General features: G+C 40.8%; 2 protein-coding genes across 2 annotated transcripts; both read left to right on the top strand.

Annotated features, from left to right (window-relative positions):
• Positions 1–1159: 1159 nt before the first annotated feature.
• LOC121875095 lies at positions 1160–3064 on the top strand. Its single transcript, XM_042379439.1, has one exon. The coding sequence runs from the start codon at positions 1160–1162 to the stop codon at positions 3062–3064; it is 1905 nt and encodes a 634-aa protein (XP_042235373.1).
• A 31-nt stretch (positions 3065–3095) lies between these two features.
• On the top strand, positions 3096–4169 carry LOC121875094. The gene has a single exon (XM_042379438.1). It carries the CDS (start codon positions 3096–3098, stop codon positions 4167–4169), a length of 1074 nt encoding a protein of 357 aa, XP_042235372.1.
• Positions 4170–12079: the final 7910 nt, after the last annotated feature.

Raw genomic sequence — 12079 nt, 5'->3', positions numbered from 1 at the left:
TCAAAATGCTAAACGTTCTGCATTACTGTATGACAAAAATGACCCATGTAACAAGGCTGCAATTGGAGAAATGACCAAACTTTGTCAGTGTGGCGCTAAGAAATTTACTGGAGAATCACTAGGAATGTGCTGTGGAAATGGAAAGGTTACACTGGATCAATTTCCACCTCTGCCTCAGTTATTTGAAGAACTGTTCACTGGGGAAAGTCAATTCAACAAACACTTTTTGTCAAGACTCAGGGAGTACAACTCTCTGTTTGCCATGACCAGCTTTGGTCACAAAGATGCATCTGTCCAAGGTTGGAATCCATCTGTAAGAATCCAAGGTCAAATTTACCATCAACTTGGGTCACTGATGCCTCCTGAAGATAGAAGAGCAAGATACATTCAAGTTTACTTTTTGGACACTTTGGAAGATCAACTGAGAGCAAGAGGAGAGCATCAAAACTTGAATGCTGATATATTGGAGAGAATTACAGCCTGGTTAAATGAAAATAATCATTATGTGGGGGAGCTAAAGACTGCGCTAGAGCAAGTACGGCAAGTAAACATAAATGACAAGAAAATTGTAATTTGGGAAAATAAGCGTGCCCAGGGAGAACATGCTCGGCGTTTTAATGCACCAACAGGGGCTGAAGTTGCAATTTTAATGTCAAATGAGCCTACAGAAAATAGAGATATTGTTCTTCAGTTGAAACAAGGTGGATTGAGGAGAATTTCAGAGCTACATCGATCCTATGATCCTTTGATGTATCCATTGTTTTTTCCATATGGAACAGACGGCTACCACATATATTTGCAAGGGAGAAATGGTCGGAAAGTCACACAGTTGCAGTTTTACTCTTTCCATATTATGTGCAGAGAAGGGAACTACCTCTTGCTTGGAAGGCGACTCTTCCGGCAATTCTTGGTGGATGCATACTGCAAAATAGAAACTGAAAGATTGAAGTTTTTGAGAAGAGAACAGCAAAGTCTCCGTGCTGAAAATTACTCAGATTTACGTGATAGTCTGCTTGCTGCTGATGGAGATCCAAATCAAGTTGGTCGTCGCATTGTGCTTCCAGCGACCTATACTGGTGGTCCTCGATACCTTCATGAAAAAAGATCAGATGCGATGGCCTTTGTGAGACACTAAGGAAGAGCAGATTACTTTATCACTATGACATGTAATCCACGTTGGCCCGAAATTGTTGACAATTTGGCTCCCGGACAAGAGAGTCATGATCGACCAGATATTGTTGCGAGAGTCTTCAGATTAAAAGTGAAAAAGTTTATGGAACATATGAAGAAGGGAAAATTTGGTACTTTGCAAGCATGGCTGTACACCATTGCTTACCAGAAGAGAGGTTTACCCCATGCGCACTTTCTTTTCTGGATAGCTCCAGAGCACAAAATCAAAGCCGAAGAATATGATTTGGCAATTTCTGCAGAAATCCCTAAAAAAGAGCAAGATAAAGAACTACATGATCTGGTCATGAAACACATGATCCATGGCCCATGTGGTCCCCTAAATGAAGGATCCCCATGTATGGTCGACAGAAAATGTTCCAAACAATTTCCCAAAGATTTCCTACAAGCTACTGAACAAGGGAATGACTCCTATCCAAAATATAGAAGGAGAAAGCCAGAAGATGGAGGTCACATTGGCAAGATCAAAATGAGACAATATGGACGTCAAGTTGAGCAAGAAATCACCAATCAATGGGTAGTGCCTTACAATACATATTTGTTGCGACAATTCAACTGTCATATCAATGTTGAAATCTGCTCATCAATTCATTCAATCAAGTATTGCATCAAATACATATCAAAGGGGTCAGATCAAGCTGTTTTTGAGTTACAAAATGCTGCACAAGTCAATAGTCAAGAACCACAGGTGATTGATGAAATCAGCCAATACCAAAACATGAGATATGTGTCATCATCAGAAGCAGCATGGCGGATTCTTGAGCATCCTACACATGTGCATTTCCCACCAGTTGTTGGTTTGGCAATTCATCTTGAGAATGGACAAAGAGTGCTCTTTCGTGAAGAAAATGCATTAGAGAGAGCTGTTGGCCCTCCACCTCCTACAACTTTGACACGTTTTTTCCAGCTCTGCCAAGATGATGACTTTGCAAAGACATTGAAGTATGCTGAACTCCCACAATATTACATTTGGATTAAAAGTACAAAGAAATGGAATCGTCGCAAGAGAGGTACTTTGATTGATGGAGTTAATGAGGATGGCCCGGTTTGGAAGGCTCCGGCCATTGGCAGGATGTACACAATCAGCCCAAGAGTTGGAGAGTGTTATTTTTTGAGACTTCTCCTGAACGAAGTGAGAGGACCAACTTCATTCCAAGATCTAAAAATAGTTGATGGCATTCTATGCACAACATTCAGAGAAGCTTGCCTTGCCAGGGGGCTTTTGGAGAATGATGACCATTTACGACTTGCCATGCAAGAAGCAAGAATTTCTCAGTCACCTGCAAACATGAGATGCCTCTTTGCCATAATTTTGACAGCATGTTCGCCAAGTAATCCAGCAGAGCTTTGGGAGATATTCAAAGAAACATTGTCAGAAGATTATTTAATGCAACATCGCAGGTCTATGAATGATCCAGATGCTCCAGTCTCAGATTTAGTTTTCAATCAAGTTTTGTGTCATTTGGAATACAAAGTTCTCATGATGGGAGGACATGTTTTGACAACATATGGCTTACCAAGAGCACCCCATGTTGATAATGAGCAGCTTTGTCGTGAATACAGACGTGAGACCAACTACAATCAGGAGGAGTTGGCAGTTCAGGTTGATGAACAATATCAAAAATTGACAGAGGATCAAAGGAGTGCTTATACAGCATTTTTGGAGATGGTGAATGGTGAAAGAGAAGATCATAAAAACATTATGTTTCTTGATGCACCTGGAGGAACAGGTAAGACTTATTTGCAAAACTTAATTCTAGCAAAAATTAGGTCAGAAGGAAAAATTGTGCTGGCAACTGCATCAAGTGGTATTGCAGCAACATTGTTGGAAGGAGGACGTACTTTGCATACCACTGGACACATACAGAATGGATGAGCCTACATGTTCAGTTACTCGAAACTCTAACATGGCCAAAGTAATACGGGAAACAAAAGCAATAATTGTTGATGAAGCCCCCATGGCTCATAAGACTGTTTTTGAAGCTATTGATGGAACTTTACAAGACATCACAGGTGTCAAGAAGACAATGGGTGGTATTCAAACTCTATTATCAGGGGACTTCCGTCAAATTTTGCCTGTTGTGAAAAATGGAACAAGAGCAAACATTGTTGATGCAAGTTTAAAGGAATCCTACCTTTGGAGACACGTATTTGTGAAGAAGCTGACAACAAATATGAGGGCTCATATGACTGGTGATTCAGATTCAGCAAACTTTTCAAACCTTCTTCTTACAATTGGAGATGGACACCTCCCTTATGTAGAAGTACCTGATACAATTTTAGTTCCTGAAGAACTTGGCAAATGTGTTGAGAAACTAGAGGATTTGAAGGCAAGAGTGTATCCAGACTTGAGCTTGAATGGAAAACATCCAGACTGGCTTGCTGAGCGAGCGATTGTTTCTCCATTAAATGCCAATGTCAACAAGTTGAATAAATGGCTAATGGATGAATTTTCAGGGCAGGAAAAAGTGTACAAATCTATTGACACTACAACAAATGATGATGAAGCTGAACAGTATCCTACAGAGTTCTTGAATTCAATTGAGTTTTCTGGAATGCCTCCCCATCTTCTGAAAGTTAAAGTTGGTTCTCCGATCATGATTTTGAGATCATTGGACCCACCCCAAACAATAAATGGAACAAGATGTGTTGTAACAAGATTGCATGAGAACTTGATTGAAGCAACCATTATATTCGGCCCTTACAAAGGTCAAGCTATTCTCATTCCGAGGATTCCACTTATACCAAGTGATAGCGAGTTGCCTTTTGCATTTAGGAGGCTGCAGTTCCCAGTGAGGCCATGCTTTGCCATGAGCATCAATAAGAGTCAAGGTCAAACTTTCAAAAACTATTGGTATAGATCTGACAAACCCATGTTTCAGTCATGGCATGTTTTATGTGGCTGTTTCAAGGACTGGAACTTCAAAAAACCTCTACATTTTAGCCAATCAAAGAAAGACAAGAAATGTTGTTTACCCTGAAGTTCTTCATTAGGACAAAGTATGAAAATTTATTTTCATGTATTTATTATGTTAAAAAATAAATAATTAATCTTTGAATTGCTAATTTGAAAATAATGCTTTACACAAATATAAAATGATCAAGTTTTGATTTGATATTTTGAAAAAAATTGATTTACAAGAAATAGAATAAGAATAAAAATTAATAATGTAATTTTGATTTAATATATTACAAAAAATAATGATTTCCAATTTTTCATGCATTACATTTTACATTGAGTTATATTGAAATGTATCATTTTTCTTCATAAATTATATCAATGATTTAAAATCAATCATCATTTTCTTACAAAAAAAATGTGTGAACCGCAGCAAGGCGCGGGTAATTCGGCTAGTCCGTAATAAAGTTGTCTTTACTGACGTCAGAAAACACTAAATTATTAGAGTGAATAACTTTTTTCATCGGTAAAGTTCCTCACTAAACTGCTGATAGTTATTCCATTATAAAGGGATAAAATTTTTCCATTAATTGAGTTCCTCACGATGAGCAACAATTATCAATAGCGAAGTTAAAGGGTATATTTAGCAACAGAGTTCTTCCTTCTCTTCCTTATCTCAACAGAGGAACCTAATGTTGGTGTAGTGATGAGCGGTTGAGGGATAGTTGGTGTGTAATAATAATAAACAGTTTATTGGAAAATATAACGGTAAAAGACTAAGATTATACAATGGCCAGATATATGTTACATAAAGTGACCTTGGGTAGTGTGTTGCTTATCAAAACCTTTCAGCACAAAAAAATAATTGAAGTAATTATACAAGTTATGATTTGCAGTGGTTGGAAAGGGGATAGTCTTACAACTAGCTGTATGAGGTTATGCAGGCATGAATCTGTTGTAGTATTACACAACAATGCGCGGACAAGTACCCGAGGTGACAGGTGGTATCGGCTCGGTTCCAAATTTATATATGGAGACATGATAATGATCAGGAGCTGAGAGGACTACTGTAATGAGTGACTCTTGATAGGTGGATTTTAGTAGCACAATAACACTACAGTCCAAGGGACACAGTAAACAAGGGTGTGGCTGGAGATCCTTGGCTGGAGGACCTCACTGGTAGTGTCTTGGGAAGGAAAACATTGGCCGTGACCGGAGGCAGAGTGTTTCCACTAACCACAGATTTATTAGATCTTATGCTCTATTCAACACTGTTTTTATTGTTGTTTTTACTGAATTTATTTCTTTTGTATCAGTCGTAGCTTGATCACTAATTTTTTCGCTGTTTTCCTGGTGGGAGTTTGTTGGTATATCCTGATGGAAGGATTTGAGGGATGGTCAACTGGTTAATCCAGGTAGCTACCGAATTGCTAATCTAATAAGTTCTCACCCCAGTGTGATCAAGGCATGTGTGTGTGTGTGTGTGTGTGTGTGTGTGTGTGTGTGTGTGCACAGGGTGGTGCAATTTGTCTAGTGTGGCAGCATTATGTTAGTGTTAAGATGCAAGAACTACTTGCTTCCTCTCGCTTTCACCTGCAACCGCTGGCTAGCCCTCGTGGCGAACAGGGAAGAAACTTGCATAAGTCCTCACCTGCCATTACACAGCCTCTTCACCAACAACATTCCAGCTGTGCCTCCTTGTGGCAACACATGGTAACTGGGTGCCTTATGGGCCCTCGCTAAACCAGCAAAAGATCTCGGAGCAGCAGTGGGCCCCAGAGGGACGGCGCATAGGCCCAATGGAAAGTAGACTCATCCTGGAGCCTACCAACCACTGCCCCGCTGCCTTGCGGATTAACCTTGATAGGTATAAGGCTACGAGAGTAAACCCCAAATGAAAAATCTGCTGTGGAGCCCCACATCAGGCAAACATGCTTACAGAGCTCCAACAAGACCCCAATGGTGGTATAGGCGTAAAAGGTGACCACCATTGGAACCCAACGACTACACAGGCAGACGAAGGCAATGCATGATGGACAGACTACTAAGGTGAAACTCAACAAACTGGGCTAGCGGCAGTCATTGCAAATCTTGCACCACTGGATCAAAAATAGAGAGCCAAGATGTGTGGTTGCAGCCTGTGCTCCTGCCTCACCACATAAATCAATGCACACACAGCCATCATCCAGCTCATCATACTTCTCATCATCATCAAAACCCCTATACGCCCAAAAGTCCTATGGCGACGGACGAGTGGTGATTGAGACAAAGCAGAGATGACTGTTAGAAGTCTCTAGCCACAACTCTGCACATGGGCGGAATAGATAAGATGGTTGTTTATCTAGGCAGCAGTGCAATCCGGTCCTGTTTGTGCGACTGAGCAGCCCATTCGAGGAACCAATCTGCTCACCCCACATGGGGAAGGGGCTAGAAAAGGTGCCCTAAGCAGAGCCTGCCTAAAAACCAACTTGACTGGGCAACCACACCCAGTAAGGTCATCCTTATGTGGTCGAAAACACAATCATAATCACATATCAAAACAAAAACAAACTATACATCCTCTTATGGTCGCTGCATGGAATATCAGGACCCTACTGGATACTGGCACAAATGACCATGCTAAAAGAGGAACCATCCTTGTTTCAAAAGAGCTGGCTAGGTATAATATCGATATAGCAGCCATTAGTGGGTCCCGGCTTGCAAACGAGGGTCGACTCACAGAACGGGGTTCTGGCTATACCTTCTCCTGGAAGACTAAACTCGATGCGGAGAAAATTCGTATTTATGGAATTGGCTTTGCCATTCGCCAATGCATCCTGCATAGGCTAACTGAAATGCCTGTTGGGATCAACGAGCACCTCATGACACTCCAAGTCCCACTGAATCACTCACATCATGCCTTCTTCATCAGTGCATTTACCTCAACACTGGATGCAGAGGATGAGATCAAGGAGGCCTTTTATGCCGATCTCAACAGAGTGCTAATTTATGTCCCCAGAGAAGATAGGTTATGCTCAGTGGTGACTTCAATGCTAGAGTTTGCAGAGATGCTGACATTTGGCAGGGAAAAATAGGGAGAAATGGACTAGGCAAGTAGAATCCCAACGGCCTTCTCCTCCTCAGAAAGTGTGCTGGCACACAACCTCACTATCACCAATACTTTGTTTAAGTAGGCCGACAAGTTCAAGGGTTCGTGGCAACACCCACTAACCAAACACTGGCATCTCATTGACTACATCATTGTCAGAGAAAGAGATCACAGAGATGTCCTCATCATCCGAGCCATGTGTGGCTCAGACCACTCCGATAACACTGGGCTGCATTTGAAAATAGAATTCATGAGGTGCGGGGTTTCTTAGCTGATTCTTTATGTATTTTGCGTGCTGATTCCAAAAATGCCATTCATTTTGCCCAATCAGGTCAGATTTTTATGCTATGGGAGTTAGGAAAAAATCGAAATTCTTAAATATGATGTCAAAATTTTTTTGCAAAATATATCATAAGAAATGTAACCACAACACATAGGACCAAAATATGTCAACTACATAGATGCCTTTACAGTTAGACATGCATAAATGGCTGTCGCAGAGAATTTCTTTGGTGGTTGGTGTCTGGGGCGTCCCGTTTCAGACACCAACAGTAGTCGGCGAGCATGTTGATATCCCAGCGACCCTGGTACCGCTCCTCCATTACACGGATATCTTGATGGAAGCGTTCTCCAAGTGGGAGCTGAGGAAGTGCATCTTGATGGACATGCGTGCACCAAGAACTTTGTAGCTCAGAAGTAGGTCCTCAACAACTCGTCCATACTCTGGACTTCTGTAGTTGCCAAGAAAATTGGAGACAATAGACTTAAAGGCATGCCAGGCTTTCTTCTCATTTACATCCATGCTGCAATCAAACTTGGGATCTTTGAAAAGCTCTCTGATCTGAGGGCCATCAAAAATTCCTGCATTCAGCTTTGCCTCACTGACTTTTGGAAATTTTTCTTTCAGAAAATTGAAAGCCTGGCTTTTTTTATCCAGTGCCTTTACAAAGTTTTTGAACAGACCGAGCTTGATGTGCAGTGGCGGAAGAAGAATGTTCTGCGGATTCACCAGAGCATGGGCAACAACATTGTGAGAACCTGAAGTAAGTCCACTTCTTGCAGGCCAGTCACATTGCATGTAGTGCTGCTTGTCTGCTCGACTATCCCACAGACAGAGGAAACATGGAAACTTGGTGTAACCACCTTGTAGGCCCAGCACCATGGACACAACCTGTGGAAAAAACAGCTTTATCTTGATTTCCAAGTTTCATTCCAAAGTATGCATGATATAAGCTTTTCACTAGGGGAGTAATGGTGCACTGTCGGTCTGTCATTGTTACACAACCGCACACATAGCAAAACCTGTTCGGGTCGTTCTTGCACTTCCGATTCATGATTAAATGTACAACTCTGTAAGAAGAAAAAACAGGTGTGTATATGATTAGAAATATGCGCATGTGTATGTGTGCAAGATAGAGAGAGAGAGAGAGAGAGAGAGAGAGAGAGAGAGAGAGAGAGACGCACACACTCCCACTTTCTTGAAGTTTTGAGAGACACTGACTGAGGGTCTAGACTTTAGAGGCACATCGGGGTGGTTGCTAGTACATGCCATGTACCACCAGATGAAAAAGAAATTTAATTGTGAAAAAATATATGTATAAAAACACGGATATATACTCTTTTCCTTTGCGTCACGGTGGACATTTAAATGGCCGGCGAGCACGTGGGTGTATTTAAATGCATCGTAAGGGCATTAAAACTGACGGAAATCTTTTCTGTGAGGCTTGCCAATGTCTCGGATGATTTTTTTAATGAACGAATATGAGGACCCCATTTTGAGCGAAAAATGACAATATTTTACCTGAATCTCCGTTTAAAATACTATAGCACAAAATTCTGATCTGATTGAGCAAAATGGATAACATTTTTGAGATCAGCATGCAAAATACACCCAGAAAAGCTTAATAATACACAAACCTCAAAAACTATGCAGGGCAGTGTAATGATCATTGGCTCGTCTGAGCCGAGCTATCACTTCACGTCGCCCCAAAATGGCGAAGGCAGCAAGCTTTGACACTAATCGACTGGAGGAACTTGTGGGAGCACATGCTTTCAGAGAGCAGCTCGAACAAGGGGATGATAAAGAGCCTGACAACAAACAACCCAAATCCCAGTGCCGAATGAGATATTCTCGACAATGTCATGACAAAAACCTGCAGAGATACCCTCGGCCAGATCGAAGGAATACTGTACACCTGGACTGGTTTGATGAAAATGACCCGATAATCAATGTTGCTTTAACTGATTGGCTGGCAAGATTATCGCCCGAGTCCTCCTAAACAGACTTCTTCCTGAGACGGTAAACTTCCTCCCAGAATCTCAATGTGGCTTTAGACCATCACGTGGCACCACTGACATGATTTTTGCTGCCCGCGAGATACAGGAAAAGTGCCGAGATTAGCGTCGCGAACTGTACATGGCTTTCATCGACCTAATCAAGGCCTTCGACTCTTTCAACATAAATGCCCTCTAGTGGACCCTCAGCCGTTTTGGCTGCCCACCAAAATTCCTCACCATTGTGAGGCAACTCAACGATGGCATGAATAGTAGTCTCCTGCACAATGGCACCCAGTCTGAGGTCTTCCCCATCTAAACGGGGTTAAAAAAGGGTATGTACTGGCACCAACTCTCTTTTCCATTTTCTTGGCTGCCTTCCTTACTTGTGCGAGTAAGGATGTTTGACTTTATATCTTGACTTATGCTTTAAATTCCGTGATTGCGATCGTCCAAAGTCAAGGAGATGTCTTTGACCCAGGTGACAGCAAGGACAAAATTTTTTATTTTTTCCTTGGGACTTTGACTTTGTTCTTGACATATTGAAATGTAAACATTATAGTGCTGAAAGGCATACAAGTAATCCTATTGGCATTGAAACAATATCGTCCACATCACCGATAAAGAGTATGTTACAAGGAGGCGCCATTATTCAGAACTTCTGTGTTTATAGATGACGTTTTCGGTGGGCAGCGGCCCTCTGAGAGTCAAGGAGTTCAAGGATAAAGCCAATGAGTCCTTGAGTAAAGTCAAGGTTTACATCACATTAAAGCCTTTCAAAAACGCATCTTAATGTTTCCATTTACTCCCAATATATACTTCACCATTAATATTAATCATAACATTTAACGACAATAGTCCACACTTTTCTATCGGTCCCATCAGTTTCGTCGATGAATTAAAGTATTTAAGCACCTTTAAATTATAAACTTGTATACTCGTATAAAAATGCCATGATTCTTGTGTTGGCAGTGAGACTTTGTCGAGGTTAGAGGGTAGGTAAATGTTGACAGCAATGTTGATGGTTGTGTATTAACTGCTGCTCGTTAGGTAACCATTGTATCTATTATACTTAATGTTATACACAATCCCCCAATTATTCATAAATACTAACACGCAATCCAATCCACATACACAATGTAGCACCGGGATGATAATAATTTTTTACCATGTTTTCCAATTAAGCTTTGTGTTTTTGTTTCAGGGATCCCTTAAAATAAAACACATATAAAAAAGAAAACTCATATAAATAGTGCTGTAATGGGAGGGGGGGAGGTGTAGGGGGGAGACACAGGTGGTGGAGAAAGTCATTGAAGGAGAAATACCGAAGGGAAGATGCCGGGGGCCGACCACAGCCTCAGTCAGAGGGGAAGGTTGGGGAGGGGGGTGGATGAGCAGCGAATAGAGGGAATGAGAGTGGGTAAGGAGAAGGTTTGAGACATTGAGTATTAGTTACTTCACATGTTATTTTACAGGTATCTCTGTGCACTGAGCATAATTTCGTGGATTTAAATAATTCCAGTGAAATAATTAAACTTATAAATAAATGTTTTTTTTCTAAATTAGTATTTTTCAAACTTTGAAATTGTGGTTTCCATCTATCGCTGTAATCTCTACGTGTATTTGCTCTTAGTTTTTCTGAACAACATGTTTTGCAACAAGTCAGTATTAACATGAGTTGCTTATAGGATAATACTTAATTATTATTAGAACAATTTGGAAAATAAAATGGCTAAGTCAGCACCCAAAGGCTCCTAAACGCCTCTCTCTATGGGCTAACTCAACAAAACAGCCTTGGGATCAAATCTTTAAAATAAAATTCTCTCTCTCACCTTCAGTGATTTGGCCTGTAAAAGGTTCCTTGTACCTTCTAAATAACTCCTTCTAACACATGCTATTTACTAATGACATGTGATGGGTATTCGGATTACGCCTTCCTGTTCAATACTATCACGCTTTAATTCCACATGGCTTGGAAACTGGTGGTCTTTGTCTTGCTTACAACTTTGAATGCGAGGCTTTACTCAGTAATATGATATTAACATAAAAGTTCTATGAAGAAAAGAGATTTGTGTTTTAACACTTTAAATTATTCTGCGAAGGTAAATTTATGGACATTTGAGGTGGCTGAAGATAGAGGCCTAGACAACCTGTTAACGTTTGGTGATCTTTTGGTTAACATCAGTTGTGTTTTAAGGCTTCATCAGACTGCAGTATATTCTCTATATATCCCTGTTATACAACAATTATTTTTTCATAAGAAACAAAGACCAAACCATCACTAGATAAGTTTACCTTTACATTAAGTTAAATTTCGTTTGTCCGAAAATATTGGCTTCACCCCAAGTCAACCAAACTGACAGCTTTAAAGATACAAAATATCCTCTTAGTAGATCGTCACGGCGTCCTCTCTCGTATCTACGGTTGTATGTCATGTTCCTTGTTTAATACGACCTCGGAACAAGGCTAACTTGTATGTCACAGGATAAATTTAATTCTTATATTCTGGACACACACACACACACACACACACACACAAAGGGAGAGATATATTTGCTGACTACGAGAGTTCTTGGTACTAAGCATTCAAGTCTTGTTCACCTTATGTGGCCACCAGATACCGGCGAGTG

The sequence above is a fragment of the Homarus americanus genome, unplaced genomic scaffold (assembly GCF_018991925.1).
Source record: "Homarus americanus isolate GMGI-L3 unplaced genomic scaffold, GMGI_Hamer_2.0 scaffold36970, whole genome shotgun sequence".
Classification (NCBI taxonomy): Eukaryota; Metazoa; Arthropoda; class Malacostraca; order Decapoda; family Nephropidae; genus Homarus; species Homarus americanus.
This window is presented reverse-complemented; position numbering and strand designations above follow the sequence as displayed.